Source organism: Heliangelus exortis, chromosome 5, assembly GCF_036169615.1.
Source record: "Heliangelus exortis chromosome 5, bHelExo1.hap1, whole genome shotgun sequence".
Classification (NCBI taxonomy): domain Eukaryota; kingdom Metazoa; phylum Chordata; class Aves; order Apodiformes; family Trochilidae; genus Heliangelus; species Heliangelus exortis.
Window position 1 is genome coordinate 8,005,168 of NC_092426.1, and position 21,123 is coordinate 8,026,290.

At 38.4% G+C, this 21,123-nt stretch overlaps 1 protein-coding gene across 3 annotated transcripts in view; it reads left to right on the forward strand.

Annotated features, from left to right (window-relative positions):
- Positions 1–21,123, forward strand: part of JAG2 (jagged canonical Notch ligand 2) — a 68,836-nt gene that overhangs the window by 10,376 nt on the left and 37,337 nt on the right. For all 3 annotated transcript variants that reach the window (XM_071745380.1, XM_071745381.1, XM_071745382.1), the window contains exons 3-4: positions 15,028–15,082; positions 20,655–20,909. In XM_071745380.1, coding sequence (XP_071601481.1) covers positions 15,028–15,082; positions 20,655–20,909 — 310 coding nt within the window. The remainder of the gene's footprint in view (positions 1–15,027; positions 15,083–20,654; positions 20,910–21,123) is intronic.

Below are 21,123 nucleotides of genomic sequence, written 5' to 3' on the forward strand. Positions count from 1 at the left end.
TTCGTTCAGTGATTTCTTTTTTTTTTTATTCGCCTGAATATGTGTAGTTCTTTTTATAGCATTGTAAAGTTGAAATGTCTACCTTAAAACCAGTCTATGCTTTTAATGTGAAAGGTCTGGGATTCCAGCTGGAGAACTTAAGTTCTAATTAAGGAGCTTGTTCATACTTGGAAGGCTTGACTGTAGTGTGATTTAAGCAGAAAGTTGAGAAAAATGTAAATTGCATAATTGTTGAGCTGCTCCAGTAAAGACTGAAGTAGAAATTTTTCAGGGAGTGCCATTTTTGGTACTATTTCCCTTTCTTCCTGCTGATTAAGGACACTGTTCTAGTAACCTATGCTGCTGCTTAATAGATTTTAGTGTCAGTTCCTTTATTTACACTATGTAAAAGTTATTGTGCTTTTGATCAGTGTAATTCTGTTTCACTAACACAATTTTTCTACATCTCAAAATGGAGTTTTTACTGTAACTGCCTGGATATAATCAGCAAAGTCTAGAAGTCAGACATGTTTACTTGGACTATTAAGAGCAAGCATAACCATCTGCTGCTCCTTACTAATGACAGGGTTTTTTTTACACAACAGTGAGCTGATAGCAGCTCCTGTGTTGGTTATAAGCTGTTGTTTAAACCATATCTTTATGTATAGGTCCCAGATGGTTTAGTGTTGTATTTGGCTGCTGGACACCTTTGTAAAACAGGGTATTGTTTCCAAGATTGATTCAGACAGACCGGTGCTTTCTTCTGTAAAAAGTCAAGAAAGGGAAGGAAGAGAAACTGAAGTATTTGGTCTTGTATGCACACTTAGGATGTTGATTGTTAAGTGTTTTGTGCTCCTGCAGTGCCTTCTGATGTTTGATGCTAAGCTGTGATAACATCAGGGTTGTACAGTTTATAGTTTGTTGTCCTTTCACATTGCCTCTTGCTCTGTGAGAGATGAAGGGCAAGGTGGTTGCTCAAACCTAGCCAGTGGCAGTTCTTTAGAGGTTAACTTCCAGAATTCAAATTTATTTTTTTTAACACTGCATGTTCTGGGGCTTAAACTGTGGACTGTCAAAATGTGGTTGTCACAGGGCTTAGACAGAATAAACTGTTGCATATCAACAGATCTTCCCAAGCTGTTAATATCTGTTTCCAAATCACTGCAAATGTAAGGTATATAAAATAAGCTTTAGGTGGCAGAAAAAGATAGTCTTGACTCGTGGCAGCTAGCTATCAGTGGTAATTTGTTTGTCCCTGAGCCCTTAGGATGGATTTCAGATTGGATAGTTTGAAATATCAGCCTGCTAAGGAATTTGGAGAAGACAAGAGTGGAAGAGTTTTTGGAAAATGAAGTACTAACAAAATTGAAAAGTATATTCACTAGTATATGTTCTTAGGAGTTCAGCTTTGGCCTAGTAAAATTAGTCTCCAAGCTTTTTAATGTTAGCTTATTTTATGTGGCTTCATTCTTTTCTCCATTGATGCACATCCTTATGAAGAAATCTGCAATATTGGTACCCACCAGAGAAGTAGCTAGGGGTCAAGAATTAAATGAACTTGAAGCCTTGCTGAGTTAATCCCTTTTGGAGCTGCAGATCCACATCAATGGGAGAAGGGAAAAAATAGAGAAGCACTCTTAATTCACTTAGAGTAAATTTACAGAGCAAGTGCCTGCTTTAAAAGGTTGTTTTATATATTTGACTACACTTGTTACAAAGCTGCAGTTCCAAAGGTGTAACAGTTTGTGGGGTTTGTCTGATTTCTAGTAGTACAAATCTGTATCAGTTCCTCTCCAGTTTACAATAATCTGAAATTTATGATTTGATACCAAAGTTCTGCTGCTGCTTTGTTATGGTGATCAAGTCTTGGCTGTCATATATTTAGATACCTTGGAATTGCAGGCCACATATCCTATGTACTGTGCTTATTTGCTGATGTAAACAGTTAATTTTTTAATAGTAATTAAATACAGTGTAATGGTTGGTGCTGCAAATGTGATAGAATTTTGCTGTAGCCACAGAGTACTGTTCAAGAGATTGTTCTGTTGCTAGGAAAAAAATGAGAGAGGCATTTGTTAGAGGAACATGTTTATGAAGTATGTTTTTTCCCAACTAAACTCTGGTGCTCCCACTTGGATATGCATGCCTGTGTACAGAATTCCTGTCTAATCCTCTAGTTCCTTGCAAGTGTTGGTCTGTATGAAAGAACTCACACCATTTCTTATAGCTGTGACTTAATTTTCTGATCAACTTATTCCTGTAGATCTAGGGCTAACAGCAAGATACGAATATCACTTTGGTTGTTTCCCCAGTGTCCTAGTTGAGAGAGTTGAGGTTGTCTGAGAAGGTGAGCAGTTGTGTCTGAAGCTGAAATCAAGTGTTTTCTTTGGCTGTTTCTCTGCCAGCCTCTAATGTGTATGGAAATTCAAAACTGAGTCAGTATTCTGTTTGGGGCTGAAATAAAGGACTGTTTAAATACATTATCCCCTTCTGGATTACTGATACCTGTTACTAGCCATGAGGAAATTTATGATCTATTCAATAAGTCTGTTGTGCAAATGTGAAGTTCTAATTGACTGAACATGTTATACAGTTCATGTAGCAATAAAACCTAAATATGTGTTCCTTGTGGTGAAAAAGCCCATGGTGATACCTGTGCTTGCACCACTGGAGAAAAAGGATGCGTCTTGTTTGGAGCTTTACAAATGTTTGATCAGTCAACTGCTGCTATCACTGTGGGACAGAGAAGCCTTTGCCTCGTGTCCTCTTTCAAATGATTGCTGCTGCCAGACTGGCCCTGGAGTTGGCTCAATTGTGTAGGATTGATGAGAGGGTTGAAGAGGGCTTGGCAGAACAGGGCCCTTAATCTCTGCCCCTGTAGGAACAAAAGTTGAATATGGGCCTCTCCCTTCCTAGGGCAAGACATCTCGGCTCATTAGTTTAAATTGGGTTTGTAGGCATTTGCTTTTTCAAAAACAAAGGGAAAATCTGCAGTGCTATTAACAGCTAACATTATTTAGAAGGGTTAAGATAAAACACTTTCTTCCCAGGAAATTTGCATACATAGAACTCGGGGGCAAAAAACTTTTTTTCTTCCCTGTATTTGCCTACCCTCTTAGTATGTGTATTTCCAATACAAAAGAAAGTGCATGCAGGTGTTCTGTGTTAGAACAATAATTAAAGTATGTTATTACATAGTTAGTTTAATTCCCTCTTGACTTCAAGTTGAAATTATAATGATGCATGGCTTAAAGTGCCCAGAGGACACTAATATCTGTGCCACATGGAGAGAAGGGGAAGAGCAGTATTAATTACTAGTTCGTTTTTGAATTCTAAATATTAGCATAAAACAAGCCATCCCCTAACCATTAATGGGTCTTCATGGTTGTTACATACACATAAAAAGGGACTATCTACCTACATTTTCATTAATGCAACAAGAAAGTATACATACAGTGGGCTTAATTTACCTTGTACTTCTTCCAGAACTTTAGGAAAGGAATAGGACATGGATACTTGGTTAGTATCAAGTTTATCTGAAACAGTTCAAAGGTGGTTGCAAGGCTGACAGCTTCATCTTTAATCCAATAAAATGGTGTTAACATGGTACCACACTGTCTGTCTGGTATTGTACACATCCCTTTCTAAAAGGCTTTTTTCTCTGTTCTCTAATTTAATCAATGCTTTCTTTTTTGCTATTGGATTAACTCAGTGGATTTCTGGAAACTGCTAGTGCTAGTTTCAGCTGGGGCAGAGAGGACTCTTAATAGCTATAAAGACATTAAAGTATCTAGGATGTAAATAGCTTGTTTATTTCCTTATACATAATGATCAGGCAAAATGTCCATTGAAACTTAACCTTGTGACCCTTTGCCTCAAACTTTTTTCTGGTAGATTTCTGACTTCTCTTTTTGTCCTGTGATTTTCCTGAGCAGGATAGAAGGGGAAGATTTTTACTTGAGGTTCTATCAGGTTTGCAGGGTTGGTGCATGTGGAGCTAATTTAATTTTCCTTCCTGCTGCATCTGCTTCAGAGCTGTCAAAGAGAGGCATGAAATCTGGCAAGGTTACTCTAGATTCTCCCATCTGAGAGACAGGTACAATACAAACTGTGGCACTTGTTTGGTTATCCTCAGGTAAACTAATAGGATACTTTTTTTTTTTTTTTTAATTGTAGTATAGCATGCTGAATTCTGCTGTTTTGATAGCTGCTATGTTTTAAATAGTTTTGTTTTATAGTTGGCTGACTTTTCTACTATCTGATTTCTTCTAAGGTAAAAAAGTGAAAGCTTGCTGATGCTATTTTGTATCCTGATTTACTTTCCAGAAACCCTCCCTGGAATAGGCACACCTGTATCAAAGGATATTGAAAGATTGGTTAACTGTAAGCAGATTGCACTAAGGTTTAGTGTATACAGATGTGTTGGGTAAGTTAATTAGCAGAGCTGTGGCAGTAGAAAGAATGACAAATGTTTCTTGTGAGCATTAGTTCTGGTCAGCTACTGAAGCAAAGCTAAGTGATGAGCAGAATAACTTAAGGCCTTGTTTGCAGGTGAATTTTTGCTTTGTGTACATATCATCCTTTATATTGTCATTCTTTCAGAGTGGCCATGAGCACAGTGTTTTAGTGGTCTGGCATCTGTGGAAGAGCTTGCAGTTGGGAGAAGCTGTCCTTTCTGAAGTCCAGTTTTCCACATGCCTGAAGGTTTTTGTGGGATACCAGGCCTCTGTTCAGCAGATCCAAGGATCACCTCGAATATGCACTCAAAATCTGCTGTGCTCTGTGTTGCAGACTGCAATGTGTGTGATGATGTAGGCTTCCTTTATGTAGGAGAAAAGCACTTTTACTGAATTGTTGAATGGTATTGAGTTTCTGGAAGTCTCTAACAAGTCATGGGAAAAGACCTGAAGGAGGTCTTCTGTGGGTACTGACCAAAATGTTTAAGATAATTTTTCCCTTCTGGACAGCATGCAAAAGTATAAATCAAGAAGTTTACCTGAAATAGGTTCACCTTGATAGGTAAGGCTCTGAAAGGCCAGTGATGTCTAACTGCTGCTTTCCACTTCTGATCCTTTTGATCCAAAATGTTTTTCCTGAGTTCAGGGAAAGGATTCTGATCTCATCTGAAGCTGTGACTATGGATTGGCTAAGCACTGGACTGAGCCTATAGTGACTGTCAGCTATTGAGGCAGATCCAAAGGGTCAAGCTGATATATCTACTGTTTCTTTTTATCAGGAGTACTCTGGTTATCCATGCTGAGTATTTATGGAGCATCTGTTAGAAAGCTGGGTGATCTGGCTTGTTCTGAAGAGACTGGATCTTGTTTCTGTAGTTTGTATCTGGGATCTTGAGCAATGGCAAGGATTCCTTACAATATCCAAAGATAGGTTTTATCATAGAATCAATCAATCATGAATGGTTTGGGTTGGAAAGGACCTGAAAGGTCATCTGTTTGCAACCTCTCTTCCCCCCTACATTTCAAGGTGGGGTCTCAGAAGAGCAGACTAAAGGGTAGTTTATGGATAGCTGTATTGTATTTGAGGTGGTCCAGTCAGGTTAGGGCAACTTCTGCAGTAAGTCTGGGACTTTATTTTTTTTCCCCTCCAGCTTTAAAGTTCTAACTCTTCTTTCTCATTAGCTGGTATTTCAAGACTGTCACAGATGCTCTTGTCTTCAGAGCTTTTGGGGCAGTCACGCTTCACCCTTCCTATGCAGTTCTTCCCTTAGTTCCCCCTGGAGAGCATAGGTGATGTTTTGAAAGCTGTTTTGTTCCTTCTTATAGACTGGATCCTGAGCGAGAGTTCTGGGTTTTAATGGGGGTGATATTTCTTGCTTGCTTATGCTTCAGCTTGTGTGGAGGAACATGTCTGTCTGGAATGGTGATCCTGGGCTCAGTGGCACACATAGACAGTGGAGAACCACTTTCTTAGTGGACTAAAAGTAGGGGTTGGTTTTGACTACTGCAAATAGAATAGCTGAAGTTTGGAGATGAATTGCCTAATTATTGCAGTTGTTGTGTAAACTTCAGTTTAGTCCTCCCTAAGACAAATACTGGGTTTCTTATAGCAAAACCAGGATTTTTTTCAAAAATGTGAAGTATCCTTGTGTGAAAATTTGTTCTAAAATTGGTGAGCTTAATATTTCACCCTGCACTTGTCGATCTTCAATGAGTTAGTGATAAATACTTGCTGTATTTATTCATTTCTCTTATGTTGGCTTCAATGTTTTCTGCTCTGTGTCACCTGACTTAATTACTCTTAAAAGACTGGGTTGCATTTTCCTCAGGGGAAGTATCAGAAAGTCTACACCAAATAGTGAGATCTCTCAGTTAAAAACACTAGCTCTGCTTGGTTTTCTTTCTGAATAGCATTTGTTGCATCTATGGCAACAAGTGCTGGGCTGGCTATGAATGTGTTGTTACATGGCTTAGTGATTTTTGCAATTCTTTTCTTGCACATGACATTTCAATATTGCAGAAAGAATCTTCATTAGATTTTTTTCAATTATGAAAAATTCTTCTGTTTTGGCTTTCAAGGATAGGTTCTGAAGTATAATAAAAAATTTAGTTAAGAACTCGGTTTTGTTTCTCCTGGCTTTCCTTTTTTTCCTTTAATGTTCCATGATCACTGTTACCCTGGAACAAATACTACTGGCTTGAGCAGACATTCCAAATTCTCCATTGTAAGTTTTTATTTTCTTTATGGTCTCTTGTTTTGATATCAGCCATCAGAAAAGGTGAAATATTTGCTTCAGAACAGCAGTTGTACTGCATCCAGAGTTCAGGGAACAGAAGCAAATACTGATGGAAGTCTAAGGGCAAGGATATGGAAAATTTCATTCTCCTAGGCTCTGTTTGCAACCAGAGAACTTCTGGAACATTGGTTATGATTGATCTCTCCTAAGTATTTATGCCAGTCTGCACTTGGACCCACAAAGCTCTTAGCCCTCTTCACCTTTAGGTAACCTGTGTAACATTTTTGAGTTTTGCATGAGGTGCCATATCATTTATTTTCTTCTGACTATTGCTTCTTTTAGCTTAATTTGATGCCCTTTCGCTCCTGTAAAAAGCAAGAATATGGATGATGTATTTCTAACTGTTCCCAGTACCTTTCATAACTTTGTAGATTTCTATCACATATTCCAGTTTTCTTTCTTCCAGGCTGAGCAGTTTTGACCAGATCTTCCATTCATCATCTTGTGGAAATAATTTGTTCTTTGTTCCTTCTTGTTGCCTTTCTCTGGACCTTTGATTTTTAGCAACCCCTTCTTGAGGGATGGTGGTCATCCTGTCTCTTAGGAGAGAAGGTGGAAGGAAGAATTACCCTGCTTCCCTCCACCTTCAGGTACAGAATCATGCAGTGCTGTAATGCTGAATGTCTTTTTCCTCTTTTTTCTTCCCTGTTCTCTAGCTTCCCCTTCTGGCCAGGGTATACTTTCCAATTGACTTGAGTATTAAGTAGTAAAGAAATGGATTTGAGTGGGAAGCAGATCTCTGGATCAAAGAATTTGTGTTGAGCTAGAAACAAGCTGGCTTTGGGGATTGAAGGAGTAGCTGTTCATGGAATTGACAAATCACAAGACTTACTTCATGAAACCTTGCTTATCAATACAAACTTGTGCAGAAGAACACAGTAGTGTCATTGACTCAGGATTAAATGAGGCTCTTTGAAAATGTGATTACATTTAGCATCAAGTTTAAATGACAGGGTGGAAATACTTTACTTTGATTATGGCAGTTGGTACAAAGAATTCTTAAAGATACCATGGAAAGAGAAATACTTGGTAAGGTTAATCTATGTTTGAATTGGTCTCTGAGCTGGTTTCAAGACCTTCTAGAATACCACTTTTCTAATCACTAGAAAAAACTTGTAGTTACTGGTCACTCACCTGAGATTAAATAGATTGTTTTTTGTCTTAAATGTTATGCTTGCTCAAGTGCTAGGCAAAAAAACCCAAAACCATCACTTGTGATGTATTGATTAATTTTATAAACCAATACTTTTTGTTGAGGCTTGTGGCACACAGGAAGCACCTGGAAGGGGCATAGGCAGAAGGGATTTGTAGTAAAAGTGTTTGAACAAAACTGATAAATGTGGTAGCTGTTGGCTTGCATTGGTATTAAACATCTATATTCTTATTTCTTGCTGGAAGATCTCAGCAGAGGCTCAGCTGACAGGAGCCCTTCTACTTGAGGAACTGAGTTTTCACTGATGAATCCTTGGTTTCTTTTGTTTATTTTCTTTATTCAGAAAAAAACAAGATTTGGAAGCCAATCAATCCAGTGTTATTTGTTCAAATTCAAGTGACCACAGCTGATAGCTTGGACTTCAGATTTGAAACTTAGTCACTCTGAGTGCAACAGAGATGTGTATATGCTGGAACTGGGAGAGAGGGGGGATGGAGTTAGGGTGGGGATGAATAGCAGATAGCTATAAAAAGCAGAGGCAGGAATTACTTATGTTCCCCAGGCCCAACTGTGGATGTAATGGTGAAAGGCTCTGCTTTAAAACAGAGATGGGCTCTTTTAGAACCTTTAATATCCTGTGAGCTGAGAGTAGCTAACAGATCAGCTTTTCTATAGGAAAGTCCTAATGTGACCACTGCTGGGTCAGATCTCCTGCAGTTTTTCTAAATAAGAAGCTAATGACTTCTGGCACTGTGAAAATTGTTAGTGAGGTGTGTGCTTCCCATTTACTCAGGGATGCTGCAGGGTGCTGTAAAGGTTAGGGCCAGTACTGAGGTATTGGAAACTTAAACTCTACAGTATAATTTGTCGCAAGGTTGACTCAATTGATGTTTGCTTTGAGTTTTTATCTGGTGCTAAGTTTTGAGAAGGTTGTGGAGTCTTTCTTCTGATGGTTTAGCTTCTTGTGTAGATGGGATCTATAGACAGCTCTTGCTTTGTATGTGGTCTGAGGTGACTGTATTAATGTCCTCTCTTGAAGAGGTCTTGTCAGAGACATGGTATTTTGGCCTCTTGTATGGTCTGTGAAGATGGGTTGTTATTTCTACAGGGATTAGCTAAAGCTAATACGTGACTAAGATGATTTTTAGAACTCCACAGCTAAAATGTTTGCTGTCTCATGATGTATCAAGGCCCTCTCATATTGAGAAACTCTGGTTGCATTCTGCAATTACAGAAAGATCAGAATATCTTCAAACCTTCACTTGAAGATCTTCCTGTAGATACAGTATCTGGTAAGGTCTGATCTAGTAGTTTCATCACCTTGGAGAGAAGCACACTATATTCCTGTTTCACAGACCGCTGGGCACTGCAAAATAGATGTTGTAATACTCCTTTGAGTTCCTCCCTGAAGTTTTATCTTTTAGATGCATGCAGCTGGTTGTTGGTAGGATTCTTCCACCTAGTTGCTGGGTAATTTTCTTTAACTGGAGGTGAGTCTACCTGGGAGTTAAATTTGATAAATTAACTCCAAGACTTGTCTCTAGCTTATTCACCTGTTGTTTTTATTTGTGCTCCTTTTGCAATAAATGAGTCTTAATAGTCTAGACATCTAGATTTCCCCCTGCCACCCCCATATGAATACACATGGAACACACCCCTCCAGTTTTGAGTTTGCTTAGTTTGGGGGAGGAGTGGAATGAAGTGTTCAAATTCAGGTAGGTGGAGATGCCAGTTGTTGGCTATTAACCATGGCAGAAAATACCCCTCTCTCTCCCTGGCTTTGCAGACTTCCTGAAGATTGTCAGATGGAGCTAATTCATAAAGTGCTCCCCTCAGACAACAGTAGAGCTCCAGAGTTTGTAAACATCATCATCTTTTGTGACTGGGCCAAAAGGAGTTTAATGGCAGTAATTGCTCTCAAATGGAAGGCTTCAGCTTGCTATCTGCTGCTGATGTTTGCAGTACTGCCTGGCCTTCCACAGCACTCCTAACAAAATGGGATTATTTGGTCTTGGTTTCCAAATGGTAGGCTTTATATTGGAACTTTCTGTGCCAGTGAAATGTAATTTCTCAAATGAAAAATGAGGGTTTAGAGGAGGGGTATCTTCATGTTTGCATGGTGGAGTTGCCTCTGCCTTTATAAAAGTTCTTGCAATGCAAATGTTGGAAGTACCCTTCAAGTTTCAAGAACGAGGCCCCTTCCCAGATGCCCCCCAAATAGGAAACACTTATTCCATCAGTAAAGGTCTTCATTATGTTTTTATAATACCTACTTCTAAAAGATCAGCCTGCAGGCTAGTTCTGTCTGCCTACCCTTACATCTGTGTTGAAGGTGAGTCCTGGACCTCAGGATCTTTCTTCATTTCTGCCTTACACCCTTTGTGCTTTTGGCTTATTAACAAGGAAGCTGTAAGGACTTGCCTAGCTGTGAGCTCCCAGGGAAGGAAATGGAATATGCTTGCCTATAAGTCAGCTTTTTCCATGGCAAACAAGCTGTTCAGGGAAGAGATGCTGAAGGAAAAATGGTGGGAAGGCCTCCCAGATCACTGCTTACCTCACTTCCAGACATTTCATAGGGAAGCAAATGTCAATTGAATGTGCTGATTAAGACTTGGTTGTCATGGTTGCAAGAAATATTGGTAATGACTTATTCCAGAACTTAGTAATAAGAATAGTGTTATGTTGCTGTTGTTTGACTTGATTTTATGGTTGAAATGTTCAAATTCAAATATTGTCTATCAATTGAGGTTTGAAAGGAAATCATAGAATCCTAGAATCATAGAATCCTAGGGGTTGGAAGGGACCTCGAAAGATCATCTAGTCCAACCCCCGAAATGGTACTTACTGGTGATGAGACACTGTTTACTGGGTGGCTGTGGAACAGGAAGATATGTGGGCTCTGGGTTTTTTTAGGAGCCACACTTTTTTCTACTTCATAACTGATTTCCTCGAAGTTTTTTTTCTTGTAGAATCTCCAGTCACATTTATTGAAATGTAATTAATTCTTTGTTAGAATAACAGTATTTTGATTCACAATAGCTTGTTATTGGGGCAGAAAACAAAGTACTGATTTCAACTCAGCCTTAGCTTTTTGCTTCATTCAGATTTTGAATTGGAGAATATAAGTTCTATACCTGAATGAAAGTGCCCTGACCAGGCTGATCATCTTGATGAAAAGTCTGACATGTCTGGTTTTTCAAAAAACCCAAAACAACCCAAATCCTTTTGAGTATTGGTTTTCCAAGTATCAAGGTAATAGTAATAGTTTGTGAAAAGACAACACCAAACCAATATTACAGGTCTTGTTTCCCCCCTCCCCAGAAAGGAGGTCGCAGGAATAGTGTGGGGAGTGTTTTGTTTAGTGTAAACAGGGGAATAATGCTTTGAAGTTGCTTTTGTCAACATCAGTCCTGAGAAAAACACAACTAAAGCAACATCACCAACATAAACAGGCTTAATTTGTATCTTTCCAAAATGGTTGGCATATCTAGTTAACTCCTAAGAGATCTTTTCTGTTGTGAAGTTCTGCTCTTCTGCAGAAGTGTAGTGATGCTTCTCTTCTGATTTTTACCCTTTAACTAAGGGGGATTCTTAGGGCACTTGTTTGAAAACCACGAAGTTTCTCTTAAATTTATGCAGGAACCTGAACACACTGGTTTATGCCAGTAGCATCTGGACTCTTTCTTAAAGATATATCAGAGAGCCAGTATACTGCTGGATGAAGTGAGTGGTTTAAAGATTCCCAGTATGGATAGACCTTACATTCAGGTCAGGAACTAAATTAATGCAAGTTCTGTAACTGTTTTCTGGAAGTACATTTTAAGGAAGATATCTGATGTAAGCATCTGTGCTGTAGAACTTACTTGCAGCTGATGTTTGCAGAAGATGTGCTGGGTAGTCTGTTAAACTTTTATTGAAGAGTACAGGTGGGACAAATGCAACCCACTGGTAGAACTTCTATCAAATGAGTGTCCACTGTGAGAGTTAAAAGTAGTCTTCAGAATATATATCCATTACTGTTATTCAGCTTATAGCTGAATATATTTATATTCAGCTATATATATTCACCAATATATATACTTATTGGGCAGGGTCACAATATGAGTGTATGAATATCAAACTTTCCCCACTAATAAATGTTTTTGAGAGTCATGCAAATACTTCTAAAAGATGAGCAGTAACTGGAAAGCTCTCTGCAGTGTGCTGTGAACATGCTTTGTAACATGGTTGCTTCTTTGAAATTCAACTGCAAAATTCAAAAGAATTAAAGTGGATCTAGCTCAAGACTTGTGGTGGAGGGGAGAGGAGGTTCTGAACCAGTAGATTAAGGATATGTTTCCTGTGTTGAGATGTAGTAATTGTAATGTGATGATCCATTGTGCTGCTGTGGAGAGGAATTTCTCTTCAAAGTTTCTGACCAGCTGCAAGGGTGGAAAAGATGGCAGGTTAGATTGATAACTATAACTGTTTTCTGTAGAGGTACAATGGCCAAAAAAATCAGTTTCTCTTCTGCTTTCATGCTTTATCTGTTTGGAGGTTTGAAAGGGTGAACGTGGAACAGTCAGTAGAAAACAGGAAGTTGCACAAGTGAGCTGTCCCAGTAAAGGAATATTTTCAACTCCAGAGTTAATACCAGCTTTAGATGGTCAAATTTGTCTCCAGAGCTGTGTCACTCCTTTTAAGCACGTTTAAAATCAGTAGAATGCCTCTTAGGTCTCATTCACACCCTCTGGTACAGTGTATTACATGAAGCTTGCTCTAGCCACAAAAATTCCCCAGCATCCTAGGCAGAGATACAAATCTGCTTTCAAGCAGAGTGCTCGGAAGGCAGAGCTGACCAATCTCTTTCCTAACACAGCAGGTCCAGCTTATTTTCTTCTGCCTTGCCCTGCGTGGGCAGTCAGATGCAACAGCCAAGTTGCAATAGGAAAGACAAGCACATAAGATGAGTAAGTGGACATCTGGAAACACTTGAGCACTGCTTTGAACTTCTAATACAAATCAATAGAATGCAGGAAAACTAAAGGGTATGTTAGAAGATTAGTTAAAAGCAGGGGAGGTGAATAACAGAGCATTGGATCATGCACTGATTTGCAGAATTGTGTTTAGGTTAACACTTAAAATTTTGACCCAAATTGAGAGTAGCAATTATCAGGAAATGTTAGAACAATGCTATATAGTACTTAGTTTCTAACACTGTTCACTTAATGGTTCTTTTTCAGGTAGCAGTTTAGGAGAGGGGTGGCAGGTAATACTCAACTGTATTCTGAAAACACTATCCTGCTTCCCTAAATTTTGAGACTTGGCAGGGGAGAGCAGAGAGTTGGAGGGTGAAGCTGCTCAAATGCTCTACTAACATTTTCTTTCAAAAAAATTGTAGAGCTGAGTAGTGCTATAATGCCATACCTCAAAAGAGAGGCCTTTAGTTTTCCAGATCTGATTCCAGAACTGATCTCCATCAGTTTCTTTTTCGAAAGCAGTTCAAGCCCAAGTGTGCCTCTGTCCATTGTGGTCACTGCTGAGCTTCCTTTTCCCTTCCTTCCTTGATGGTAATCTAACTGCTTACTAAGCCTTTATCTGTTTCAGTTGATAGAAAATCTTCCCTAGTATATCACTGAAGACTGAAGGTACAGAAGAAATCTTTTACAAAGGAATATCTTGTGGATTACATTTTAACATAACTAGGCAGTATTAAAATACATGCCCAGTCAAGCACACTTCTGAATAGACGACTCCTTGCTGTAATCAAGAAGGACCTTAGAGCCCTTCTGTTTAGGGTGCTGGAGTCATTTACCTTGGTTTTGTTACTGCTTGCTGCTGTTGTTCCAAAATTAGGAGATTTTGGTATTATGATCAAGCTTTCTTGATGGCGAGATGATGGGTATATAAACCACATACAAGCTATCTCAAAGTAAAACTGTGACAGTAAAATAGTCCTTAGCACCCTGTGGAAGATAGCTGAATTTTTACATAATTCTGTTTCAAAGACAGAATCTCTTAATTTCTTGGATGAATGTCCATAGGTTCATGTGAATTTATAGACTTTTAACCTGTGAATTCTGTGCATGGTAAAGCTTGGCTTACTGAATTTAATGAGCTTCAATTTTTGTGTGGCTTGCCTCTAAGCATAAAGATGCATACATGAGGATTTTAGGATAGTGGTGCAATAACTCTTTGGAGGTTTTTTTCTTGGTTTTAAACATATATGAGAATCTCAATTTTAACTTGGACAAGTTGGAAGTTATCAAAGCTGAAGGGTTTGACAGCTACTTTAGTTAAATGGAAAATAGATAAACATTACAGTTATGCAGAATGTAACATTTTTCCTAAATGTGGTATTTGAATACCGGTATCTATCCTACATCCTTATCCTTGGGTCATAAACCCAAGAAATATGTATGAAACCTTGCTTTAGTCAAGTAAAACCTTCAAGTTTTTTTCCAAAGAGTTTTAAAACTGTCTGAAATGGGAAAGTGTACTACCAGGGATTGCTTCTTTCAACAATTTTTATTTCCACAGAATCTTGTGAAAGTCTGTTTTTCACGCAGTCTCTTTCACAAGAAAGAAGTCAAAGTTCTGGATGGATACAGGGTAGATTTTCATGTGTTTCTTCTTTAGATGTGCTGTTCTAGAGAATGGCAAACAGACATGTTTTGCATCCTGATCTTTCATGTGTCTTTCTAGAGGATGGCTGTGATTTCATTATTTATTTATTTATTTGGTCTTTAGTTGTTCAAAGTCTTAAATGTTCTAGCTGTTTTCCAAGGTTCAGAACCCTCACTTCATTCAGAACCTTTTAGGGCTACATCTGAAAATAGTTTCTGTGACTAAGCAAACCTGAGAATTAGATGCAGTAGGAGGAGAAGAGTAATAATTCTGTCCTTGGTGTGTGTGTGTAGGGGGGGTGTTAATGTATTTGTTTTGGTGTTAGCATGCTCTGCCCCACAATTTTAATGCTGTTGTATTTCATGCTTTTGAGAAGATGCCTTCAAGGGCTTTCACATGACAGCAGAGATGTGAAATTTTTAACTGTGTTCAGTTGGCTTTCTTATTATCTGCTGATTCCAAATCACTGTTCAAGCCTGGTATGTAGCAGTAGGGGGTTTTATTACTATCTAACTGGTGTCTTGTTTCTTTTCAGAGATCGTTCACATTAGTATTAGAAGCATGGGATTGGGATAACGATACAAGAGCTGGTGAGTATTTATGTAAAACTTGAACTTTTCACTTAGTGCCTTATGTGCACTGACTGGGGAGGGGGCAAATGGGATGGTGCTGCAATTAGCCTCTCCTTCAAATCAGTCTCAGTGCATGCCTGCTATCTAAGTGAAGAGAATGTAAAATTCAAGCAGGACACCTTGGATTAGAAAATGTTAAAAAATATTGTTGATACAAGAGAAAAAAAGAAAGGGACAATAGTGAGTGAGGGTTGTAATGCTTGGCTCTTAACAATATGCTTAAAAAAATAGTTTAAAAACTATGATAGGCCCTTTTTAAAAAAGTGATGATTGTGCTGTAGAGTTGCTCTTTTAATTCTCCTTCAGTTTATCCATAACATGTTGTGTAATGCCTTTCATCATCAGATAAAGAAGTATTCTTGCTCTGTATAAAGGAACCATGCTTGATGTTTTGATTGTTCTAAATTGTGGTATGATTCCTTCTGTTTGTTTCTCCTCAAGTACTGAAAGTTACTTTGCATTTCTGGTCTGTAAAAACTAGTGCTCAGTGTTGGATGAGGGCTGAAGGAAATTATTGTGTAAATACTTCAGAACTTTATGAAGATGATGGTTGCTGTATTGTTGTTAAAGTAGGACTCCAACCTGAACCTACTCTTTGGTAATGGTTTGCAAACCTGTCTTAAAATAATCAATGCTTTTGGCTGCAAGTGTTAAGTGAACTTCAGACTTTCAATGTGGTTAACTGTAGACAAACTATTTAATCTTGGCTGGGATGAATGTAGAGGAAAATGAGTGTTTGGACATTAAGGTAGGAAAGATTTATGTCCCAAATAATCAGCAGTTTCTCATTATGGGTTCCATTCTCTGCTACTTCACTGACAAGCCTTATCAAGATGAATCAAGTATAAAGAGTTGGCAAAGCTCAATTGATGTTAAGGCTATGTTAGAGTTTCTTTCAAGGTCCTTTTCCTTGGAGATGACTATCGTCCCACTTGTGTTTTTCTGACAAACTTAGAGATTTTCTAAACACACTCTATCTCCAGTGATATATGAAGTAATGATGAGTTTACAGTTTTTTCTTGAGCCTGCCCTCTATTAGAATTAAGCTCCTTTTGTCTTGCTTACCAGCTCCTTCAACCTTTTTCAATAGATATGTTTTCTTCAGGTCTCTGGTAATTCATGTTGCTGCAACCCTTCAGTTGGTGCACAGCCTTCTTGAATGGCTGGACCTGGTATTCAAAATGAGATCTTGTGTGCTGAGCAGAGTAAGCCTGAATCTTGAGTAAGTTTAGATATTCTACATAGCAACTCATTGAAGGCATTCTCTTGAATGCTTTGTTCAAAGGGTACTACATGGAGTTAATTCCTTTAAATAATTTCTAGCTTAGGAATAATTACATAGGGGCAATTAGTACAGCAGCTTGGAATATTCATGCCCAAGTTCTAGGTGGCAGATGAACTCATAAGATAGTGTGATAAATCTTCTTTTTTTTTTTTACTTGTATTGATGTAATTCTTTCCTGAACTTTGGGACAACAGGATATATAGTGACTTTTTGAGGCCCAGTGGGCTCTCTACTTAATTTAACACTTTCTGTTAATTAAAGCAGTCTATCCAAGTGCCAGTTTACAGTTTAGTTCTTATGAGAAACTGCTAAACTCCTTTTAATATAGGCTGACAGAGAGGTGCTGTTATTGCATTTGAGACTTGGAAGGCTTGCCATGTGAACTTAGTGTTGGGTAAATGTTTCTGCAGTCTATTTACTGATTCCATATTAGAGACCTATTGCTTTACCTTTATGCAGCTTAGACTTGCATGTTAGATTCCTAGGTATTGAAGATACTGTTTTTTTCTTTAATTTCCTTTGTCTTGGCAGGGAGTCTTTCAGTAGGGTTTTACCTTGTGAATCTGTCAAGATACAGAGACATTTCTCTTGTACCTCTGAAAAGAGTGCTAAGATGATGGACACATCAGTAAAAAAATCCCATGTAAGAGAACAGGAAAGGGCATGAGAAAAGGTAGAAAACATACTGGAGGGGTGAAGAGAGTGGAAAGCTGAACTCTGTATTGTATCCTGAATAGTGAGCTGATCTCCGTGTCAGGTTACATGTGTCTTCTGTTGCTGCTGTAAGAAAGATGAATCCAAGTAATTGCAAGAGTCTGTTTATAAGCTAATTAACTAGTATCAAAGTCAGACTTTGCTTTCCTTTAATGGGGATGAATAAGGCTGAAAGTTAAATGCAGGTTGTGTGTTTCTGCTTGAACTTTCAAGTGGGTATTTATAAAAAACAGCTACCAAACAATAACCCAAGCAAAAAAATGTGGAAAGAGGGGTTTCCAGGGAACAACTTGAAGATTTTAGAACAGTTGTCATTCTTCCCTCTATGGCCTAGAATCCTTCATTCTTTGCACCCATCAAAAGCAAGACATCTGCTCAGAGCAGATCTGCAAAGTACCCATCACAAGTATGCCAGGACAAATGTTTCCCCAGTACTTTCTTCAAACTACAAACTCAGAGTCTTTCAAATCCTGAGTCCTGAACTACTTCCATGCTTTTTTCCCCCCCCTCTGTGCAGTAGGGTTGGATCAGAGGGAACCTTGTGGCAGTATAGTGTTACAACTTGTTTGCTTCATGGGGGTGGAGGAAGGGAGAGGAAACTGCCTTAGATAAAAAGTCCCTGCAAAAGGGGCCTGTGCTCTGTCATCTGTCACAGCAGTTTGTGTTACTGTCCAGGTAAGTCATTTGACTTGGCAAGCTTCTAGTTGTGTAGCAGAGATCTTGGCAATGCCTAACTCAGCACTGCTGCAGTGAATCAAGCTGGGATCTTTACCTGTGGAGTAACTTGCCATTTGACTGCATCTTTACTGCAAGGATACTGTGGTTGCCTTCCTCTTTCCATGTTGCCCTGTAGGATGAAAATCTGTCCCTTTACTTTTTTAAATAGTTGCTTGAAAGACTCAAGGCAGTGTATTTCCTGAGAAAGGTACCTCCTCTCTTCCTGTGGACATGAAGTTCTTAAGTTACCTGTGTTTCCTTGCCAACAGCTACCAGCATCACCCAGTATTGCCCTGTGAGGGGCTTCTTGGGAATGTCTGACCTTTTCTAAAAGTTAGCTGCTGATGAGCAGTGCTCTAATTTAAGTGTAGTCATAGCTCTTGTCTGCAGTTAAATACACTTTAGATAAGGATTTTTCTTCTGTTTTCTACCCCGTGTAATATAAGACTGTTCTGCATAGGCATATTTGCAATACTGTAATGCTGCTTCTAGTTGTTTAACTGTCTGAGAAATCTGTGTTACCCTGATGTGTGATAAGATTTTCATCATATAAGCCAGTCCTTTAATCTCAGGACCTGTTCTTCAGTCCACCTGATACAGTCTGAGGAAACACTTTTATAGTAGTGGCTGCTGCAGCCTTTTTAAAATGAGCTTTTGTTGCTTATAGCTGGAAAATAACTCTATAATGCATATTTGCTATTTGTTCAGATTCCTTGAACATCCAGTTACTCAGCACTTTCCGTTTATAGCTTTTCAGATCAGTAGTCATTAGAGAAGAATAACATGACATTGAATCTATTCATAAAGCTTTTAATGGTGCCAGGTAGTATGACAGATTCTGTTCAATCAAAAATAAAATGCAGGCATCCTTTTCTAGCTTGCAGGTTTCTTGTCCATTCTTCTACTGACCTTGGGATGCTGGACAGAGGAGTTCACATGGGGGAATTTGAGCAGGGATAAATTTGAGTGTGTACTATCCAGCCATTAAACACTTTATGCACACTACTCCAGGCAAGCATGAATCATAGCCTATACATGGCAGTACTAATTTAAATGGTAAAGAGAGATATTGAGTTCTTAATGGTTGGGAAATCTGTCAGTGTTTAATTAAAACTGCTTTTCTCAGTTTAGTATTCCTTAATTTAAAGAGGAAAGATTTTTATCATAGAAGCAAGCTTGAAAAGATGATGTGTTAAGATAAAATGCATTGCAGAGCCCACTACTTCTTCTAGCTTTCCTTTTTATTTAATGTTGGGGTGACTTAAAATTGTCACTTGTCCTTTTATGTACTGAGGAGGAAGTGCAGTTTTGGTACCAGATGAATAGTATGCCTCTGCTGTCAGTAACTTCTTAAGTGAGAATCAGTCACTCCTTTGGTTTTATTTTCTAAACCAATAAGGTTAATGAGTTGTAGAAAGTAAGTAGGTGAACCACTATTGCTTAAAATGATAGTTTAGTGTTGCTTGCTACCAGCTTGACATGCTTTATATTATAAGAAATCTGAAGTTTAGATTTTGTCTCAGGACCATTACAGCATTTTGCTCTCTGCAAGTTTTTTGTTTTTCATTTCTTTTAACGTGTGTTTTATGGAATCCTTTATAATGTCAATAAAATTGACTCTAAAGCTCTGAGCTGGCAATATTACAGTTGTTTCACAAATAGGTATGAAATTCCTGTACGTAAATAGAGCTTCTGTATCTTTCCCTCGTTATGAAATAATGCTTGGAGTTCTGTCTGCAGCTTGCAGAATCACCTAGAAAAATTCCTGCAGGAGGATGTTACCACGTTTAAATAGTGACAACATTTGAAAGCTGTCATCACTGGGGTTACTCACTGTCTACCCTTGCCCTTGTGCTCTGCTTACTCATAACATTTACTGAAACTGACTAAAATTGTATCTCTTCTCTTAGTACTGAAGCTTCTATATCACTAATCAAATGCATAAATACAAAATCATGAAAAACTAAAATATCTTGACAGTTTCATAGTCCTGTATCCTAGCATCCTCTTGTCCCACATGACAGCTAATGGTTTGTGCACATTTGGTCTCTGTTAAGGGAGCCCTGGCAGTAGCAGTGCTACTGCTTTCTCTGAGGGTAAGGCAGGATGCTTATAGAGTCTATTAAAGTGGTGATCATATTTATCATTGGTTCCACTGAGGTTAAGGATATTCAGGATAGAGAGCTGAGAATGTCCCCTTGACAATCTGGGTTAACTTGTATCTTCTGAAAGTGTCAAATACTTGCTGCAAAAGGGTTGTATGAATTGCTTTTTAAATGTACTTTGCCTATACTGTGGAGAGAATGATAAAATGGAAAAAGCTAGTTTTGGTGCATAATGCAAACCTACCAGAGGATTTGCTATTGCTCAGTAATTTTGCAGCAAATCAAGGATGGTTTTGCTTTATTTTTAACATGAAATTTGGACCAGAGAACTTTAATATCTCAGCTACTAGGTTATGCAGATTTTGCAATTTTGTAGGAACAAAAAGGAGGTAAAAAAGAGCCTCAGATCAAGATAAAGCTGGTGGTTGTCAGCATGTGGGTGGGGTATGTTTGGCTGCCTTGAAAAATAAGCTATTTCCTATGGATTATGTTCCAGGGTTTTTTAATATTTCCTTTGGGACACTTTTAAATTGGTCTTCCTGTAATGAACTCTGCAAGGCAAAGGAAAATTCGGTTATGGTAGATCTTTATCATCTCAACACTTTCTTTACTAGTTTTTCTCTTAACCAGTTGAATACTTTTGATATGAATTTATATGCTATGTGTGCTATGAAACTTACCACCTCTTGACTTTACCTTTTATTAAAAGGTGACAACTTGTTAATAGAACGAGTGGCACATGCTGGCATGATCAACCCAGAAGATCGATGGAAGACGCTGCAATTTAATGGTCCTGTTGCACATTTTGAAGTACAAATAAGAGTGAAGTGTGATGAAAATTACTACAGTGCTCTGTGCAATAAATTTTGTGGTCCTCGAGATGATTTTGTTGGTCACTACACATGTGATCAAAATGGAAATAAAGCCTGCATGGAAGGCTGGATGGGAGAAGAATGTAAACAAGGTAGTATTACTTAATTTTAGATTAGCATGAATATATATATAATAAACTACAGCAGGCATTTTTGTAGTGTGGGTGGCATAGCATATTAATTTTATGACACACACACTTTGTCCTTTGACTACAAATCTGAAAAAAAACATCACTGTGAAGAGTGGAGCTCGGGGCAGGATCTGGTGTTGCTTTTTGCTATGGAGGGTACACAACAAATTCAAGA